A 20,742-nucleotide genomic window follows, 5' to 3' on the forward strand; every position below is an offset into this window, starting at 1 on the left:
GTATTGCATTTAATAGCAAGAACACAGGTGATTATGAAAAGAATTCCTGTTGAGTTGGAATAGATATCTGCTTTACTGGTTTACAAACTCCCCCCTGCCAAAGCTTGAAATGGAAGTCGAGAGAGATTTGCCTCAAATTATTCAGAACTGGAAAAGTTTTGCTGAATAATATCAAACTAAAACTTCAGACAGTTCAACCTGCTTGAACTCCAGTGTCTCACTGCTTAATGACCCTTCCTGCAGTCATTTGGCTTCTGGATGAAATATTGAAAAAGAGTAAAAGAAATAATGTCACTGAAATCTTTATAAACTACTGACAATTCCCAAGCTATTGCTTTGTAATCATGCTCCACTTTTACCCCCTGAGGTGCTAAAGACTGTGAAGATGAGGTTCTGCTCTGCTGATTTCATGATTCTTTTGTTCTCTAGTATTTCCGTAAGACTCCAATTTAAATAACCTCCAGCTCTCCTATCAATATTTTTATTTTATTTATTTCCAGATAAATCTTTTCAGTCCCAGCTTTTGTAACTGTGCCCTTTCAACAAAGCTGCTATAAACAGTCATTTACAGGTTCTGTTTCTGAGGCAGCTTTAAAAAAATGTGTTGTATATATTTGCTCCAGCTCTAAATGTTAAATATCATTGCACAGAATGATGGGAACAGATGGGATACTGCATAAACTATTTATCATATCACACATTTATCACTTTACACTAGTGAAGTGTACATGTGTTTGATTAATATTGACTTTTGATTTATTTGGAAGGCTCTATTTTTTGACATCATTAGGGATTACATTGTAATCCTTACTGGCTTGAAATTTAATTCCAGTAAAAATAGAGTGGATACATTCCATAATTCTTAATTACATGATTTTTTTTTTCCTGTGGAAAATAATTACCTGGTTGAGGCTTTAATACTGGAAGGAATTCAGAAGTAAATGGATAATGCTGTTTGTTTCAGTATTTTAGACAGATTAAATTTAAATGCCATTGGTCCAGCTAAATAAATATCTCTTGGAATTAAATACCAGATGCTAAGGAGGTGTAAAAGTAAACCAGCAAGAGTCCTATTTAAATCAATATTTTTTATACTCTCCACCTACAGAATGAGAGAGCTTCATCATTACCTGCTCAACAGGTCTGGATGTTCAGCATGTGTTCCACCTGTGTCACAGTACATGGAACCAAAAGAGCCTCTCCAAAAGCACCTCGAGCTCAGGCACAGAGCACACAGCTCGTCCCGTAGGCTCCAACTGCAGCACTCTACTGAAAAGATGGTTTACCAATGCTTGAGCTCATTAAAATGCATTTTGGCTCAGCTGAAGCCTGAAAAAAAGGAAGGTTTTACTTCCAGACAATGGATGGAAAAATTATTTCAAGTTGGAGTGGGGCTTGTGCTGTTTGTTCTGCTAAATGGCAGTAATATTTAATGAGAGAGTCTGCTCTAAACTGTAAATCCTTTAGAGTATGAGATGCCCAGCCTGACAGAATAAATAGAGGAGGCTAAAAACACTTACTTTGAAAATGACTGTTCATTTTGGAAGGCATTGAGTGATCTCAGTGAAATATTACTGAGTCAGTGGAATTTTGGAGGGAGATCAACTTCCCGGCATGTATCCTGGCAGCAGCTCTTCCTCCATTCCTCAATATCTTTTATGTTTAGATAGCACAGGCAGCACTTCAGTCTTACATGTTGTCATCATTCAAATTTCAGATAACTTTCAATGACTCCTTATAGATTGAATTAATAAATAAATTACTTTTAGCCACGCTTATTTACAGTTTTTATGCCTCTGCTTTCCTCTGTGTCTATTAATTGATATTATGGAAAGACATATCCAGCAAAAAGGATGATTTAGCACTAGGAATTACTGAGAGAGTGCATGTATTTATTTATTTATGTATTTATGTATGTATTTATTTATTTATTTCCCTTCAGCTGAATGTTGCAGTGCAGTTGAAGTTTAATTGGCATGGCCACAGTAGCTTCTCAGGGCTTCATGTATTTAACTCTTTTTTTTCCATGGACACTCTTTGGGCCTGCTATAGCCTGTTGCCTTTGCTTCCAGGACAGGAGGACCTTCCAGAAACTTGCAGAGGGAAAACTCTAGTTGTTGTGGATGAAATATGTAAAGGGCAGGATTTGGTTGGATTTATTTAGATGTGCATTTCCCAAAGGGATAGCTTTGTTTTCTGGTTGTCGTGTCAGCTATGCACTGTTCTTCATATGCGTATTTTCATTAAAAGGCAGTAACTAAAAATTCTGTTTCTACCTGTTCCTTCCACATTTTGGTTATAAAAATGATAGAAGAAAAGTTTTCTGCTTTTTGGTCTAAAAGACTCCTTCCTTTCTGTGCAGGTTAATAATGAGAATGTAGTGAAAGTTGGCCACAGGCAGGTGGTGAACATGATTCGACAGGGGGGCAATCATCTTGTGCTGAAAGTTGTCACAGTAACCAGGAATCTTGACCCAGATGACACAGCAAGGAAGAAAGGTACATTTTTATCTCTTTATGATGGACTCTCCTGCCCTTCCTTCACAGAAAACCAAGTATGGGCATGAAATAACTGTTTTCTAATTCTAATTTATTAGACTTTGCTTCTAAAATTTGAAATGCCCTGTTCTTTAATCTGGAGTGATTTAATTCTGTTGGGTTAGGCATTAACACGTGACCAAAAGATCAATATTCTCTCGTCATGCTTGGAGTTAAAGTTCATTTTTTGGGTTTTTCACCTGTATATGTTTGAGGATCTTGTAGTAAAGATTCTTGAAGTAGTATGAGAGGAAAAACACAAAGAACAGATTATCTTTTATTAATTTCAAGTGTATTTGAGATGGGGCTAGTTCAGCAGTTTCTCACCCACTCATTCAAAAAGCCACCACAAAAACTTCACCCCCCAAAAAAAGAGGAATTGACACTGTTTCCTTCACCTTCGATGCCCCTGAGTTTGGTTTCCAGCTGTGCTGGGAAGTCATTAGGCCCTTATAATTATCATTAAGCAGGGAAGATTGCTGCTGCTCACTGGTGCTGCATACAGCAGCAGCACATTGCAGAAAGTTCCCGTTCCTCCCACAGCCCCCTGAGTTCACACACACACCTGGTTCTTCAGTGTGGGAGCAGGTGAGGAGCTGGCACGCCAGGACTCCCTCCTGCTCCATGAAACTAAAACTTTCTGTCTGTGCTGGAAGTGTTTTCACCATCATGTCCCAGCATGGTCCTGCATTATTTTAGGGATTGGTGGAATTACTGATCACACGTTTTAAACAAACCTTTTTGCTTTTTGGATGTATCATATTGACCTTAAATGTAGTGACAGGACAAGGGGCAGTGCTTCAAACTGAAAGGCAGCACGTTTAGACTAAATATTAGTGGTAAATTCTTCCCTCTGAGGGTGCTGAGGTCCTGGCACAGTTTGTACAGAGAAACTGTGGCTGCCCCATCCCTGGAAGTGTCCAGAGCCAGGATGGATGGGGCTTGGAGCAACCTGGGATAGTGGAAGGTGTCTCTGCCTATGGCAGGGGAGTTCGAATGAGATGATCTTTTCTGACCATCAGAAATATTTGTTATCAGGATACTAAAGCACAGATTGTAGTTTCTGTGCTAGATTATTGCCTTGATATTTTAAGAACTTATGTATTATGAGGATCACCTGTTTCCCTTAGAGTCATCTTAACAATTCAGACACATTTGAATGTTCTTTCCTGTATTTCTCAGATTGAACAGTTTCTCCAAAGATTAAATTAATCTGCCAAGGATTGGCTGGTGCCCAGGAGGTTTTTAGCCCCACATATTTCTCAGAAGGCGCACCACTGCTGCGAGGTCCTTTCTCTAGAAAGCCCTTTTCCTGCTGGGAAACAGAAGTGCACAGTTATTTAGCTTTAAATGTTTCTATGTATCCTGTTACATAAAAGCTTGCGGATGTGTCAAGCAACCTACGCTAGAGCCAGAAACAGTGGAGAAATTCAGTCCATGAAAAGCATCTCAGGGCTTTTTCCTCCGCATGTAGGTATTTATTCTCGCCTTATTTAATGGAGCTTATTCTTTTAAATGGATATGGAATTGTGGCTGTGAGCATAGGGCTTCCAGAGGGTGTATTTTGGCTGACACTTGTGTGTTTTTCTGTCCCATGCACAGCCCCACCACCTCCTAAGCGAGCTCCAACCACTGCACTGACCCTGCGGTCTAAGTCCATGACCTCAGAGCTTGAAGAGCTTGGTAAGAAAGTGTTTTTTGGCAAGCATGCTGGCTTGGTGGAGATGTAAATATCTATCTATATGTCTCTATGTGAAATTGGTGAAGGGAGCTGCACTGTGTACAGTGTCTAGAGCAGAGGAGGTTTTAAGAATGCTGCATCTTTGGAGAGTTCAAAATGTGCATGACTCGCATGAATGATTTTTGTGGAGACTTGTGCCTTTACTGCTGCGCAAGGGAATGTTGATACATTTTATGCATCATCAAAGTTTGGCACATCTACCAAAAAAAAAAAAAAAAAGAAAAAAAGAACAAGAAAAAAGAAAATTATGCTGTATCATGTTTTGTTAGCTTTGCATTCTAAATTTTCAGTTCATCTAATATTGTTTTATTTTAAATTTCTGTGGCCTCTCATTAGTGGATAAAGGTAAGCTGCCAGAAGCTGTTGTTAAAAGCTGACAGTGTTAAAGCAGCTTCAACTTCAACTTGTTTCATTTGATCTGAAAAAGTGCATATTATGATATCACTTTGACTTCTGTGCATGATATAAACTTAATTCCTCTCGCTATTGGTAATAAAAAATTACTGAGCATTCAGTCTTTTATTTGCTAATTTTGAGAAATATGGTTGTAGATTCCTTTCCTTGATCATCCACATTCTAGATATGCCTAATTCTTCAGGAATTTTTCATAATTTTCTAGAAATGAGGAAGGTAATTGTTCTTCTCTTACTGGTTTTAATCTGCTAGGTCATTAAAAGGTAGAATTTTTGCAGCTAGATTTAAGACATGAAAATAGGAATAAATCATATATGAAAAGAGAAAAGCCCAGTGCATATTTCTATGTGGCTATAACAGTAAAACAGTGTGCTTAGCAAGTGAGAAATGGGTATAAAACCAAACCACATCCCTCACTGGAGAGTAATAGATGATAATAATCCACACAATAAAACCATTTTTCCATGTAATTCTGCAGTGATTTAAATACTTAATTTTTTAATCTTGGGGTTTTCCTGACATAGACTCATCTGAAGGCCAACTGGAACAAATCATAGCCTTGTGACCCCATTTTTTTCCCCTGTAAGTGAGTGTTTTCTGGGGCAGATGAACCCCATCTATCCTTTAGTGAGTCAAGTCACGTAACTCCAGTGGGAAGTCTCCCAGCAAAGTGGTGCTGAAGTGGGTAGTGTCTTCTGTATGGTCTAACAAGCAAATGAAGACCAAAAAACCACCCCAGTCTGGTTATTTAGCTCCAGCAGGTCTCAGAAAATTTGATTTTTATGTACAAGGAAGTTTAAGAGCTTAATTCAAGGTTATCAACAGATTGTGAATGCTCCATCTTTTTTCTTCAAGGATTACAACATAAAATATTTCTGGAGCACACTTTGTGGGTCTGGGTGTTTTACATTTGCTTTCCTTTCATGGAGTGCTGAGAGCTTGTAAAACTTTGCTGGTTTAGCAACCACCTTTCCCAGGGGGACAGCAATACTTAGGCACCATTTTTGCCCCTTTGTTATCCTCTTCTGCCAATTGCTTTCAAGCTGAGGATATTCTTTTATTTCTCTGACTTTTCAGTCTTCCACAGGAGATACTGATGTAAAAGCAGAAACAGCACTTTCCCAGGGGAGAATAGCTTGTTAATAGTAATGTCCCCAGTGGAGACCATCATATTTTAGCTTTCCCACCCTCTGCTCAGGTTGCTGCCCTTGCTCTGCTGTTTGTCCTCACCAAGTGGCAGAAACCATTGCAGCTCCTTTAACAAGCAGCCATGGGACATATTTCCATTTTTAAGCACATTTCCCATTGATACCTTTACCTAGATGGGGCAGACATTGCAGTGGCTGCAGTCTTCTGTTCTGTGGAATAGTCCTGCACCTTGTTCCAGAGGTGTTTGCCCCCTGAGAAAGCTGTAGTAGTGGCAGAAATTTGCTTTCTTCCTAAAAAATGTCCATAAATGCCACTTCTGTGACACTTTGAACATTTACCACCCTAGCAAGCAATGTGACTGACATTCCAAATAACATCTGTGGTCTACCTATTTTCATATTTGTCCTGGAAAAGGGCTGTTACCAGAAGGGACAAGAATTCTTAAATTGCACAGCAACTGAGCAAGCTTCCACAGGGAAAATGTTCTCCCTATCATCAGTTAAAAGTTGTCTACTGACATAAAACACAGCTTGTATGTGTGTATTTATCTATAATTTATAGATCCCTCTATGTATTTGTGTATATATTGGACATCTGTGAGAGCTATGAGAACACCCACATTTTTATAGCTATTTAACTCTCTAATGATTGAGCATTTCTTTCATGCCATATATGTGCAAACCAAATAGGAAGAGCCTATAAATGAGCACTGTGGATGTTCTCATCAATACCTATGTGTAACCCTTTTTCCTGAACTGGAGAAACCCATGGTCTAAACAATGTCTTGTGACAAAGAATCCCACAGACTAATTACGTGCTGTGTACAGATGTATTTCCTTTTTATTGGTTTTGAATGTGGTGCCTTTAATTTTATTGAATGTCCCTTGTTATGTAATAGAACAAAAACGTGAAGAGAAACTCCCATTTGTTTTCCTTTAGAGTGCGTAGTTTTGTAATGTCTTCTAGCTAAGTTAAACATATTTTTTTTTAAAAAATTATCCATCTTGCAATCATTACAGTCACTTCCTTTGCCTGGCTCTGAACCCTACTTACAGTTTTATTGACTTTTTTTAAGCTATTCTGTTCTTTATAATACAGAGCAGACCATCTGAGCTGTTCTCTTTCAAATTAATTAATCCAAAAGATGGCAGTGAGCTAATGATTCCTTTCCATTTCAATCTGCAAAGATTTGGAAATGCCCAATGTTGTCACAGTTTGACTGTCCTGGTATCAATAAGTTGCCCCAATTACTGTTTTTAAAAAAGAACTTAGAAAAAAAAATCTGCATGTATCCCTAATACCTGCAGGGAAGAAATTCCTTGTAGTTGTCATAAACCCTGATAAGAACAGTTTGGCAAAAGCAGATTTTATCTACTGTGGTTTGAGAGATACCTGTTTAGTAGATGTGAGCAGGGAGAGAGTGACATCTTAGAGAGAAGGATAATGTTTGAGCTCAAAATGACAGACAAGGATTTAGCATTTTAAAAATTACCTTCAGAATTGATTCACAGTTCATTCCCTTTCTATTTCCAAGCTTCAGTACGGAAGAAGAAGGGTAAGGGGAAGCATTTTGTCTCTTGTTTAACCCGTTTCTCACCTTTCCATAGTGAAGGATAATAACAATGTAAATGTTGGCATATGGTCCAGTTTATTTTATGGTGTCAAATGTACATTAATTATTGTATATGTTTTTTAGTTATTTAGTTAATAAATTGCAAACACACTAAGAAACTCAAACAGAAGACCACATTTGAAAATATCCCCTGCATTTCTTCCTTTTGTCTCCTTTCCTTCACCTTGCCTTTTTTTTCCTTCTCTGTACCCAACTCTTCTCCAACCCCTTCCATCTCATCTCCTCACAGTTCCTGTGCTGACTGGCAGCCACAGAGAGTTAGTGGCCAGTGACACCCCAGTGCAGTCCCACGTTAGTGATCCTGCTTGTCTCCTGAACGGCCACATGTTCTCCCGTGCCCACACTGTGTCTGTCTCAGGAATCAGGGATCTTGCACACCACACCTGAGCTTCTCACCAGCAGAAATGCTGCTCTGTCTGGTAGAACATCTTCCACGCTGTCCTGTATGCATGGAGTGCCCTTCCTGGACTGATTCATGAGGCCACCCACCACCTTCTCCTTGAAATCTCTCCCAAAGACCCACCTTCCTTAGATCCCCACTGAGCAATCGTCCCAGCACTGGTGGCGAGGCAGGGGGGCAGGTAGAAATAGCAGCGCTATTTTAATAGTTTTCATAAATGTATTTTTGTGTAGAGACTTTGTTTGTGTTGAGCTGTACTTTTTCCATGCTCCTGTACATCATTTTGCTTCTCTAGATTGTGAGCTCTCCTGAGCAGGGGCTGTTCATTTCCACGTTCTCATGGAGTCTGGCCTAAGGAAGAGTCTCACACTTCCCTGAGCCCCTGGGTGGTAGCTGGTGAAAAACAGACTGTGTCCTGCTCTTGGGTGAGGTTCATTGTCATGGAAAGGAAATCTAGGCTGTAGGCAGTGTCTTCTCTCAGCAAGGAAACTTTTCCTTTTTGACATTTAATAGGATGGAATTGGGTTATTTTCCACTCTTTATTTTCCTGCTCTTTCCTGACCTCCTTTTAAGTGCTTACCAGAGGTGCCAGCTAAGGATATTTGCCATTCTCCATTCAGAGAATATGACAGAATAAACCACATTGCTACTCAAAAATATGTTTTGGCAGCATATAAAAAATACATTGGTGGTGTTGTACAGTCTTCTGTCAACCAAACATTCAGTTTTCTGGGTCAGAGATGAGGGAGGCATTAAGATAAAAATAATGGCTTCTGTGGTTCTGTCTGACTTGTCTTGCTGGTTATCTCTGGAGATGGGTTCTGGTTCATTGGGAGAGCAGGGAAAAGGAAGGCAGGACAGGACATAGGCTGTGTTTTTTGATATTCAGGATAGAAGATAGGGTATTTGTGTCTGAATAGGTGATAAAATCCTTAGGTTTGGAGCAGTATGGCATGGGCAGTTCTGTCATTTTACTGCAGTTACAAAGCATGAATTACTAAAATTTAACTTCATCTGTGCCACTGACTTTCTGCTTGCAGTAGTTGCCTGACTCAGAGGTAGCTTCCAACCTTGAAATGCATGTGTGGAGGGGTCGTGTTTCCGAACTATTTTCTGGATTTTGTGGGACACCTGGGATGGGGGAGTGGTCTTCTTCTTTCTTGTGCCTTGTAGTTTTCCAAGAACTGTTGTATTAGTAAATTATGGCAATGTGTAAACCAAGAGTTTTAGCAGCAACTTGTTGGAGGCAACACTTAAAATGTGATTCCATTGATACTGAAGAATAACCAGGATATTCGTGCAGCAAATTGAAAGGAAGGTTTGAAAATACTCTGAAAATGAAAGGTTAAGGGAAAAAAGTGAGCTCATAGTTTTCATCATCAGGATGGGAAAATAAGTATCATTAGAGCTTCAAAATTAATATTTTAAAACTTTAAATTGAGCTCTGTTCATAATTTTATGCGGCTGGTGGAGAGCTTGGTTTTAAATGGCTTTTTCTTCAGTTTTTGTTTTGACTTATGAGTAACTCAGTGTGGAGGGAGAATTTTAAAGTTATATGATCCTTGAGGAACACATCCATAAGCTAAGATTTGTAAATGTCTAGATACATAATTTAGAAGTTTCCTTCTCCTCAGCTTTCTTTGCTTCCAGGGAATGGGTCTGATTTAGTGAGTAATTTGGGATTTTCAGTGAAAGCTGAAGTGGACAGTGTTGAATTTTAAAATACCTAATATAAAATCCTCTAAGAGAAGGGAAAAAATTAAGAATCAGGTTAAATTTCCACAGCGAAATGGGAATGACAAGATAAATAATCCTTCTGCATTAATAAATAATCTGCTAGCAATGTCTCATGGGTGTCAGTTGTGAGCTAGGGTGGTGCTTTGTTTGTTCTCAGATTTGATATGGTAATCAATATAAAATATTGATATATACCATATCCTGATAAAGTATATGTGTTGGTCCTGGTCTTTGGGGTTTGGTGTGGGCTGCGGTACCAACTACAAATAAAGGATTTTCTCCTTTGAAGGGTTTAGATTCTATCACCACCTCACAGATACAGAATAACTGATATCATCAACAAAGAATATTGTCACCTGGCATCAAGTCTGACCAGCATTTGGATAGAAAAATATCAGTTGATGGCATTCAAAAGAAATATTATTAGCTCTGTCTGCAATAAGCATTCCCACTTCATCCCATTCCTGTTGTCCATTGTTTCAAAGGATTCCACCTTCCAATGGCATCTGAAACAATGAAATTGCAGAGCAAATAAATATAAATGAATGCCAAGCAGTGGATTAGCTCACACTGTTCTGTTCTGTTTGAAGAGACCACTCCCAAAGCCGTCTGGGTTCCAAACTCACTTTTTTTATTTCACTGTGGTGGAGTTGATGGTGGAGATTTGTCTGCAGGGAACAATGGGAATACCACCCAAGCAACTTTCACAGCACTCACCACGGCAGCTCCTGAGATAACTCCCAGCATCTGCAGTGCTTCTCTGTAGGAAGAAGGTTTTCAGATCTTCAGCAGACACTGTTTCAGAAGATGAGAGCAAAAGGCATGAGGCTTCATGAAGAATTCTTGAAGGTTATCCCTTGTAAGTAATTGATTCACATTACATATTTGAAATTCTAATGAGGTGGCAGTGTAGTAATAAGGAAGAGGTTGTCATCAGGTTGTCATTTATCTCAAGCAGAAAGCAGTGACTCTGGGTGGAATTTGTCAAGTCTGTGTGAAGAAATGCCAGCCCCATTTGTGGTTGGTGCAGCAAGGTTGCAGATTTTATGGCTTGTAGTGTAACTTGGGGGAGTCCACAGCAGTGTAAGTATAGGATTAGGACCGTGGCTATAATATAATACTTGTAAAACACTTTTTGAGAGAAAAGTATTGAAAACTGGCATGTTTCAAAAAGGGAACAATGCTAACCCTGTGTTTTCCACGAAAAATAACTTGACAATGTGCTGATTAGCAATTTGTGCCACAGGGTCCAAACTTAGTAGGTAACTCCTGGTACTAAAGACTTCTTCAGACCAGGATTTACCTTTCATGAAATGCTTTAACATTTTGGAAATGGGAATCCTGAGTAGAGGCTGCTCGAGCCTGTGTGGGTGTACTCATCTACACTGTTATTGTTTTGAATCTATCAGCTTATTCTCGAGGTTGTAGCGCCCTGTCATGATACTTGTTTTTCTTTACTACAGGACTGTAATTGAAAAGGTTTTCAAAACCTTTCTGCATCAGCCAAACAAGACAATGGTATAAAAGAAGTTGGAAAAGGAATTGTAAGTGTTACAGAAAATGTGGGGTTTGTAGCCTTTGCAAAGAGACCCATTAAATACATTGGTTTATGTGAGTGCGACTATGCTCAGATATGATCAATTTAATATATAAACATATATTCAAAATCTTGAAGGCTTGAGGAACAGTTAAAATTGCATGTTAAAATTCCCAACATGGCACAGTTAGGGCAGTGGGAAACTCTTTCAGCACTTTTAATGTATTCTCTCTCTTTTTCAGGAGCCAGGGAGATGAAGGACTTATCTCCCTCATCTCAAAACTCCCTTTGCTGCTATTTCTTTTTTTTTTTTTCCTTCAAATGTTCACATACCCATGTTAATTAATTTCTAATCAATTTTAAAATAAATGTTTTTAGATAATTCCTCATAGTTTGTTTGGTTTTTCCCCTCGGTGTGGAAGTGTGGGAGTTAAATGTAAAACCAGAGAAGGCTGCAAGTGTCTTAGATCCTCCACTTTCTTTTTGGTTTCTTTTATTTGATTGCCTTTCTTTTGTGACTAGGCCAAATTTTCAAATGCTGTCTCTTAAACAGAATTTCAAATTGCCACTTAAATTCCACCTGGCTTGCAGGGTAGGAGTGGGTATTGACTATATTCTCTGCTTTGTTTTTGTTCTTGAACAGAAACCACTGTTAGACAATGACCATTCCTCTTTCAAGGTAGGCTGAATTGCAAGGCTTCAGCATTGCAGGTGTATTTTAAATGCCTGTATCATTATTTCCTTAATAATGAACATGCTGTTAAAGAGCTGGTACTTGAAAATTGTATCTCTAGAAAGGAATTTGAACACATCCGTTTTCTGCCTTCCTTAGAAATTACTTTTGATGGTGTGGTTATAATGTGTAAATGTGACTTGTGTGTAATAACATGAAGCTATTTTCAGTCCTAAAAACACAGATAAGGCTTTCCTCCAAGAACACTTTGAGCTCTTTATTGTGAATATCTACAAAGCATTTTCATAAATCATGTAATGGTATTTATAGATAATGCTAAATTATTCATTTTAATTACTAAAGTGTTTAGGTTTTATTGATTTATTTTATATATTTTTGTTATTTTATTTTATTTTATTTTAGAGTACTTTGTAGAATTTACAGTATCCCAGAGAACAGACAAATATTTTTAGTTAATTTTCGTAGAAGAAAAGTGTTTCAAGTGCCTTTTGTGTTTGACTGTATTGCAAAGCGCTTTTATGCTCATTATGCTGACTGCTAAAGTAATATTCTCTGCCTGTTGTTTGCAGTATGGTAAATGTGTGGTTTGAGCATTGCGATTCAAGCACAATCCTGCAAATTGTTAATCTGAGGTGGGGCTGGAAGAAGGTAATTCCAGATTAAGATATAGTGGTGGCAGATTGATGAGGATTAGCCTAATTGCCCACATGAAAATTCTGGTCATTCCATTTCTGTATATTTTTAACTATACATTTACAGGACATAACTGTAGACTGAACTTGTTGTTTCTTTCCTCTAATTTTGATCATAAACAACAAATTTGGATTTAGAACTTTACCTTTAATGCTGAATCCATGCTTTAGCTAAGGCTAGTCTTTAAACACTCAGTGTGTGTCAAAGGCTTTATTATACTTTACCTACATTTGGTCTTTGATGAATTTTTACACATCTGATCCTGTCTGAAGAGCTGAAAAGAAAGCCATTTGTTCTCTGTGGGCACAGATCCAGTTTTAGCCATTTTAACCAAAGAGGAGTGACCTGTTTTTTCCCCAGGGATACTGGCAAGTGAAATTGCTTCTGTGCCAAGCAAGGTTATGAGATGACCTCCTGTGGTCTGACCAAGCTCTCTTTTGAAATCAGTAGGTTCTTACCTGCTCATTAGCACTGGGAAGATGGTCTAGAATTTTTTTCATCTGCTTCTTTGAAAGCCTTGCCCAGATCCCCAGACCCACTGTTTGCCCAAATTGTACTTTAGTAGCTCTCCCACCCACAGACATTCCCCCTGAAGGTTTTATCCAGTTACTTCCCAGCTATTCTTTTACAAATTAAGGGGCAAGGCCTTTGGCATATATATGGGAAGTGCCAAAAACCTAAAAGGAATGCAGTGCAAATAATTGCACCTACATGATTTAGATGCTGGTTTTGGGGTTTTTTTGTTATTTTTCCCAGACATGGAAGCTTAATTATATGTATAATCACTCCTGGTCTTCATGCTATAAACAAGCTACTTGTACTGAAAAATAAAAGAAATCGGGGGGAAAATTGAATTCATAAGATAGAAGCAACACCACAGCCTTATTTTTATGTAGTTTAAAAGAACCTCTGTGCATTTTGAATAAGCACATGTGAAGACCACTCCTTTAGTTTTGGTACTGCTTCTGTAACTCGTTTTTGCAGATCATTGACAAGGAAACAAATTTTATCGGCTAACAAAGGAAATTAAACTAAACCTGCAAACTCGTATTTAGGGAAGGCGATGGAACAAAACCCTTGCATGTGCAGTGCCTGACACTAAGGGCTGTGTGCCCAAACCTGTTGCCACTAAGGAAGAATGAATGTCCTGTGTTCCCATCACTTTTCCAAAGGAAAAATGCATGTGCCCAGTATTTGTCTGCAGATGCTAGACCAGGTGGGTGATCCTACAGCACTGAGGTGCCATTGGCATTGTCTGAAGTGTTGCATAATGCGCCTGGTACAGTTTCTGTCTGTATCTATCTTAGGTATTTACAAGGCACCTATCACCTTGGTACCTAAGCAGTTTGAGAAATGCACCCACCACAGGAGGGATGATGAGATACAGACAGAGGCCCAGGTCCAGAGCAGCAGAGGCAGGGCCCGGGAAGCTCCCCCGCTGTGTTCCCGCTGTTGTTGAGCTCCTGGCCCACTTGTTGTGGCCAAGGGACATCTCCACCCACCTGTCTGTCAGCAGGAAGAGACGGTGCCCCAGCCCTCCCGAGCAGCTCCGCTGGTGGGCAGTCTGAAAAGGAAAGATAATGGAAAAGGCAACGATCCGGTAGCAGAGGTGAAACAGGAATGGTGGGATTTCAAAAGGAGGGCTTCTTAAAGAGCAGCACATCTCAGGGGAGGGATCAGCTGCCAGTCCAAGTGGCAGGTAAGGCACAACACAGGCATAAATCTCAAATGTTCTTCAGTGACCAAAAGTTAAAGCAATACTTCTGATGTCTAAAGTTTGTCTATATCCAAAGCCCTGCTCTGTTCTTGGCCTCTGTCTCAGTCCTCTACCCCTGCAGCTGAATTCAGTAGTCCACTGTGTATCTCAACCCAGTAATTGCTACAATCCTAAAAATGCCTAATGACCAACACGAAGGACTCTCAGTGGTAATGAACATTGTGGTGCAAGGAGACCGCATGGAATAGTAGTGCTCCAAAATAATGGACATATTCATGAACCTAAAGGCTGGAATAAACTTGGCTTTGATCAGCATGCTCAGGGCAAACCACAGCTCTCCCCCGCAGGCACACCTGGAGCAGTTCTCCTGTGGCCTCCAAGAGAACCTGCTGATCCACCATGTCAGACCAGGCTGTGTGTCAGCCCTGGGAAACACCTGGATAGGCAGCAGGAACAGAGAATCTGCCTGGCAGATTGTGCTCCTCTGCAGAAACAGAGAACCTGTCCAACAGGGGAGAAAGGGAGATAGCCAGGACTTTGGTGGAGTCTCACCAGTTCCTGTTGCATGGACCCATCCCCAATACCAGACTGCTTTTTTTTTTTCTTAAACACAGAAGAGTCACTGAGGTAAAACAAGAACAGTCTTCAGAAACCTGTGAATCCTGAGGGGCTTTTGGAAATAGCTGTGTAGTACCCACAATGATCAAACACTAAAGCTGAACTGCAGTGGGTCACTGACTTCCAGATGTTTCTGCTCCCTTTAGCCCATTTGCATGCTCCTTCCTGAGTCCCTTCCTTGGCCATTTAGGGGTGGTGATGGAAGTCCTGCCCAGGCAGGGCAAGGGACATGAGGTTAGGAACATGAACCTTAGAGGCTGCAGGTTTGATGGCTGCTATCACTTGGTATAAAGATACCTGTAAAAGACAGAAGTGTCCTGTTTTGCCTGTAAGTCGTATCTATCACTGTGAGCAAAATGCTGCATGTAGGAATGGTGTGTCAGATGGACATTGCTAAAAAGATCAGGGAGTCTGATCTCTTCCCTTTGCTTCACACCCAAGGAAGCCAGCTGTGATTCTTTGTACCCACTCTATTTAAAGCTTGAAAAGAAAGAGTTTTCTTTTTTTAAAAAAGCAAATGAACGACCAAGTGGGTTCAGCCATGTTGGTTTGATCCATGGCCAATTTTGACTTCACAGTTGTAGAGGCCTCTCTCTCTCTTTTTTTGGAAACTGACCCCTTTTCCAAGGAGTTAAAGGCAGTTAGTTGAGGTCACTCTATCACTTATTTAAACATAAGGACAGTTTCTGGCAGAACCCAGTTTTGCAGTGCCCCTGCTGTGCCTGGCACACCTCTCCCACAGCCCCAGCCAAGGCACTGGTGCGACCAACCTGGCCAAGATCCACCCAGAATTCAGGGTGACTTTTGGTCACCAAGGAATGGATTTCTTGGGCAGAGACTCACATGTTCATCCAGGTGGTGTCAGCCAGTGACCTCCAGGCAATTTTCCCATGATTGCTCCTTAATAAAGGAAAGTTTGTGGAAGGCCATGCCTGTAACGCACCCTTGGTTCCTCACTCCCCATGCCCCATGCCAATGCTTCCCAAAACTTCCAGAAACCAGAGTTCCTGAGAGATGCTGAACACCATGTTACAAATAACAGTGATGGTTATTCCTCCCTCTCACTGCCAACCAAGTTTACCAACCTAACCTAAACCTGTGCATGTATTCATTATTCAGAAGTATTCGCCAAGAGTTTCCGCACTTAACCTTCTGCCCAGGGGTTTTCACAGACTTTTTGCTTTTTGTCATTTGTGCAATTGGTCACTGATTGCCAGATGCTGTTCTTTCAGCTCTGAAAGGCTGAAAAGACTGATTAGGAGGATGGCAAGTGGTAACATTTCATAGGACATAAAGAATTTTGCAAAAATTTATTATTGCACTTTTTCAGAGAAATGTTGGCTTCATGAGCCTCTGGCAAATATGTAGACATGCACAAATAACAAATGTGTTCTGGTCCCCCTGAATCTGAACAAACTAGACACAGTGATAACAGAATGATTACAGAAGTATTCATAAGTCAGTGTGGAGTTTGGAGGTTTTTTACTTCATTTTGCTTCTGGTTTTGACTTCCAGTATAGTTTGGTTCTACTTACTTGCCAGTTGTTAGGTGGGCTCTGTTTAGAACACTTGCCAGCTAAATGGGCTTTTCAAATATGGGGAATTTTCAGTTGACATGTCAAAAGAAATTCCAGGACATTCAGTATGACCAGTGGCTCTATCAGTATAAGTATTTATGATCCCTTATCTCACTCCAATTCCATAGACTTTAATTGAAGTGTGTGTTTGCTTTGTATGGTAAAAGTAGGTCCCTTGGTTTTTTGTTCTTTTTTTTTGTTTGTTTGTTTTTTATGTGTACTCAAGTAGGAAAATGCTGAGAAATAATTTCATGGTCCTACACTGTAGTTGTTAAGACAGCTTTGCTAATGAAGGAATGCAGCTATGGCTGTATTAGACAAAGCAGGAGAAGAATTGTCAAGGAAGAAGCAGTTCTTAGTTAGGTTCATATATAGTCCCTTTCAAATCTCCATGGAGTGGAAGAGGCAATGATTGCATGACAGTTTGTCCCTAAAATTCATTTTCATGAGGAGCTCATGCCTTTTTACAAATACAATTTCATCCTCACTTTCCATAAAACATGCAACTGGACAGTCCAGCCAGACGCAGAGAGGCTATGAATACTTTGAATGTGAATACTTTGAAGTAGTGAATATGCTAAATGCACGAATAGTATCCATTATTTTAGCACTTAAAAGTCATTCAATGAAGTCGCACAGAATCCCTTTTAGAGCACCATAGTATTGCAGGCACATGGGTGTAGAAATAATGAGTACCACATTGTGGTAGACAGGGATTGAGATACAGGAGGAGGGATCCTTGGGTCTGTCAGAAAAAGCTTTTCATTTAATTATTTTTCGCATAAAATAATTTTAAAAAAAACCTAACAAACTCCTGCCCTGATTCATAAACAGAATCAAACATGACCTCAGCAGCACCTTGCAGATATAAGCTTACAGCATCCAGTGAGATCTGAAAAGCAGAATTTCAAAATGCAGAAATTAATCCTTAAAAAACACCCAAAAAGCTTTTTTCAAGGCTGGGATACCAGAGAGTAGGCATGGTACTGATCTGGCACTCAGGCCACTGTGGTGTGAGCAGCAGCAGCTGGGTTGGGTCACAGCCCTTCTGACAGCAGCGCTTGTCTCAACCATCCCTTGCCTGAGTGTGGGGAATGCAGGGCTTTGGCCTTTGGGCTTTGGGCTTTGGGGTGCCTCCTTCAGCCACACTCCCCCAGGGTGATTTCCTGTGACCAAATTGGCCCCCCTCAAAAAAAAAGCTAAAAAAAAAATGAAGAGGATTCATTTTTTTATCTGAAGTAACAGAAAGTGTACAGAGCCCCAGCCCCAGCCTCACGTAATGCAGAGCAGGATGGAGCCTGTCAGATGATTCCTGTGGGTGCTAAAGCCCAAGCCTTTCCTGCTCTTTGGGAGGGCATTTTGCTCTAGAGCTGCCAGGGAAGCGCTTGCACCCAGTTTCCCACCACACACCCTCAGGCAAGGGAAGAGGTAGCCAGGGGAGGGCAAAACTCAGTTCATTTCCAGGAGACAGAGATCCCGGTGAGCAATGCCCTCAGATAGCATTTCCTGCTGTTTGGAGAAGAGAACAAGGAAAATCCGGCAAATGTTGGGGAGGGCATTGCTCACGGGATAATCCCATGGATGGCCACCGTCGCTGCAGCAGTGATCTGGGAGAGATTTTGGGTGGGGGTGACGTGAGACGTCGGACAAAAGTGAAGATAGCCAGCAGTGCTTCAGAGCAACAAAGGGCTGCCCTCAGCCAGTGGTGGAGCACATCTGGCACCCCAGGAAGCTCAATTGGACCCTTGGCCCTGAGCTCGTCCCAGGGATTTCTGACTGACACCACTGCAGTGCATAGGTGAGCTTCTCGCTAGGTTCACTGACATTTCCTGTCACAGTCACGCTGAGGGGAATTTGGTAGCTCCTGCCTTGGGATGCAGCATGGCTGTGTGTGTTCTGGGTACAGGACAGTGTGCATTGAGACCAAAAGTGTTTAAAGATGCCAATTGCCACGTGCCCAATGCAGTCACTAAACTTTAGTCCGCCCTTCCGTTTGCCCAAACACATACACTCTGGCTTCCCAACTGGCTTCTTTCTATGTGTTGTCCAATGCATGTAGATACCTCCATCTGCCTGGCCTCAGATACAGTGGTTGTTGCTCCTCTATTTGATTGCCAGATGTCACTGGGGAGCAAGATGGGGAGGTTCCTGGATCCTCGGGGCAAGCCAGCCATCACCGAGGGAGCTCGCTGTCCACGCCGGCCGAAGAACAGGAATCCTCGGTGCCTGCCTCTGATGAAGACTCGCCAGCCAGGACCACAGAGAGCTGGCAGTGGCCGCTGTCCTCGTCTGAAACGCACAGCAACGTTGGGGAGGATTATGAGGGATTTCAAACGCCAGCGCGGACTCCAGAGTGCACCATGGACATACAGTCTCCCGGGGATCAGTCACTCAGTAGGACTCCTCAGTTTGAAAGTGACTCTCCTGAGGAGGAGGGAAATGATGAGATGAATGAAGAGCGCTGCGGTGTTGAGCCTGTCCCTAGGGATCGGGGTTGGAGAGGGCAGCCCCAGCTAACAGAGGGAGAGAAGCTGTTGATGGAAACCAACAGTAGGATTGTGCAGCTGCTGGAAAATATCAAGAGGGAGCATGCACAGTCCATGGGTCTCATGTCCCAGTCCATGGGCCGTATGGAGCTGCAGCTGGGCATTGTGGCTACCTCCACAAGAGCCATCCATAACTACCTGTCAGAGATTTTAGCTTTCCTCAAGCAGCCGAGGACGCAGGTCCTCGAAACGCGCATCTCCCAAAGAGCCACCCCCCATGTCGAGTTGACGTGTGCCTCGACATGGACTGGTGAGGACGCAGTGGCATCCTCCACTGTGTGCTTACCAGGGGCCGAAGGGACGAGCGACTCTCGCGACCCGCCGCAGGCCACCCTGCCTTGTCGCAGTGGCCGGCTGCAGAGAGCCATAACCGAGAGGGCCTCACTGCCCATGCCTCCACGCCAGGCAAAAGGGGGAGGGAAGAAAAAATAACCACTCCATAGGATTTTTAGAGTTTTTTTTAATGTGCCTGTCCTTTTAATTCTTAGCCATAAGGCCATCGGTGGCAGAGTTCAACCATTTCCTACATTGGCTAACATTGTATTCTGGCTGACTAGATTAGTCTAACATTTTGTAGTTTATATTTGCACTGTTAACGATGTGTGCTGCTGGTATTTGAAGAACATTTGCCTCTGTTCTTTCACTTTAACTTCATACGAGCATTTTTTTACTCTGTGCCAGGCATTCATTGCTTTTCTTACAAATACAAGTCATTTCTTGAGGCAGCTGTTTTTTGAGTTTTCTTTCTCCATTATCCCACCCTCTCTGAGCAAGCACTCGGGACCTGGTGGTAAGTATAGAGGTCTTGGCAATACTCGCCTCCCAAACTGTGTTCGATCAGTCTTTGCCTGGTGTTTCTGGCATGCCAGCCTGAGGTGTTGGGGTATAGCCTGTACTGGATCATGACCATTCTTATCCTCTGTGGGTCTCACCAGCTCACTTCCTAAGACCCTCGATGGAGCTAATCCACATGTCTTGGCTATGTCGTACAATAAGTAATGTTGCCAGGATCATATCTCATATTTCTCTTTTTGGGGGCTGTGTAGTGATGTGCCACCAGATCTATCTGGGCACCTGACTCTTGTTTTCAAAGTTCATTTGATGATGGATCTGGTGGCTTGATGGGCAGCATTATACTTTTTCCTCTGAGAGAGTCTGGGGATTCGGAACAGGAGTCACTAAGCAATGTGTTCTATGGGGATATGAGCCATCTCCTGCAACAAATCTATTAGGAGGAGACTGTCCCCTGTAATTATCACAGATATTAATTATTTAAGAAAAAGGAAAAAAAAAAGAAAGAAAAAAAAAAAAGCAACCTGCCTAGCAGCTAGACCTCTTGAGAATGTAAAAGTCATGATATGCTGTTGGGTACTGTGCTACTCTGTCTGTGATTAAGAGCTTTTCATCAGAGACGAGACCTACATCGTGACAAAACACAACTACTTTCTGTGCCTTTAGGCCATCCAATTTCCTGAGGGCTGGCACCCTGAGCAGGGCACGGGTCCCATTGGTAACCCAAGAGGGCAGATGGAAACTCACTTTGGCAATAAATTACTTTATATCTGTTGGTGCTGCCTCTCTCGGGGGAATTTAATATAGTGGCACTCAAATTGCTATATGCATGCAGAGGCATCAGACTGGCTTTACGTGTGGTATTCCTGACAGTTCTCTGGAAGGATGCTGCTCCCAGGAGCCCCTGGAGCTGTGGGGACAGGTTCTCACAGGTGTAGCATGGCTCCTGTGTTTGAC

The 20,742-nt window shown here is 41.5% G+C and overlaps 1 protein-coding gene across 1 annotated transcript in view; it reads left to right on the forward strand.

The window, feature by feature from the left end:
- Positions 1–20,742, forward strand: part of LOC116997458 (SH3 and multiple ankyrin repeat domains protein 2-like) — a 267,147-nt gene that overhangs the window by 238,573 nt on the left and 7,832 nt on the right. The window contains 4 exon segments of the mRNA XM_033062189.1: positions 2,363–2,498; positions 4,140–4,220; positions 4,615–4,623; positions 7,376–7,396. Of these exon segments, the coding sequence (XP_032918080.1) occupies positions 2,363–2,498; positions 4,140–4,220; positions 4,615–4,623; positions 7,376–7,396 (247 nt within the window).

Source organism: Catharus ustulatus, chromosome 6 (genome assembly GCF_009819885.2).
Source record: "Catharus ustulatus isolate bCatUst1 chromosome 6, bCatUst1.pri.v2, whole genome shotgun sequence".
Lineage (NCBI taxonomy): Eukaryota > Metazoa > Chordata > Aves > Passeriformes > Turdidae > Catharus > Catharus ustulatus.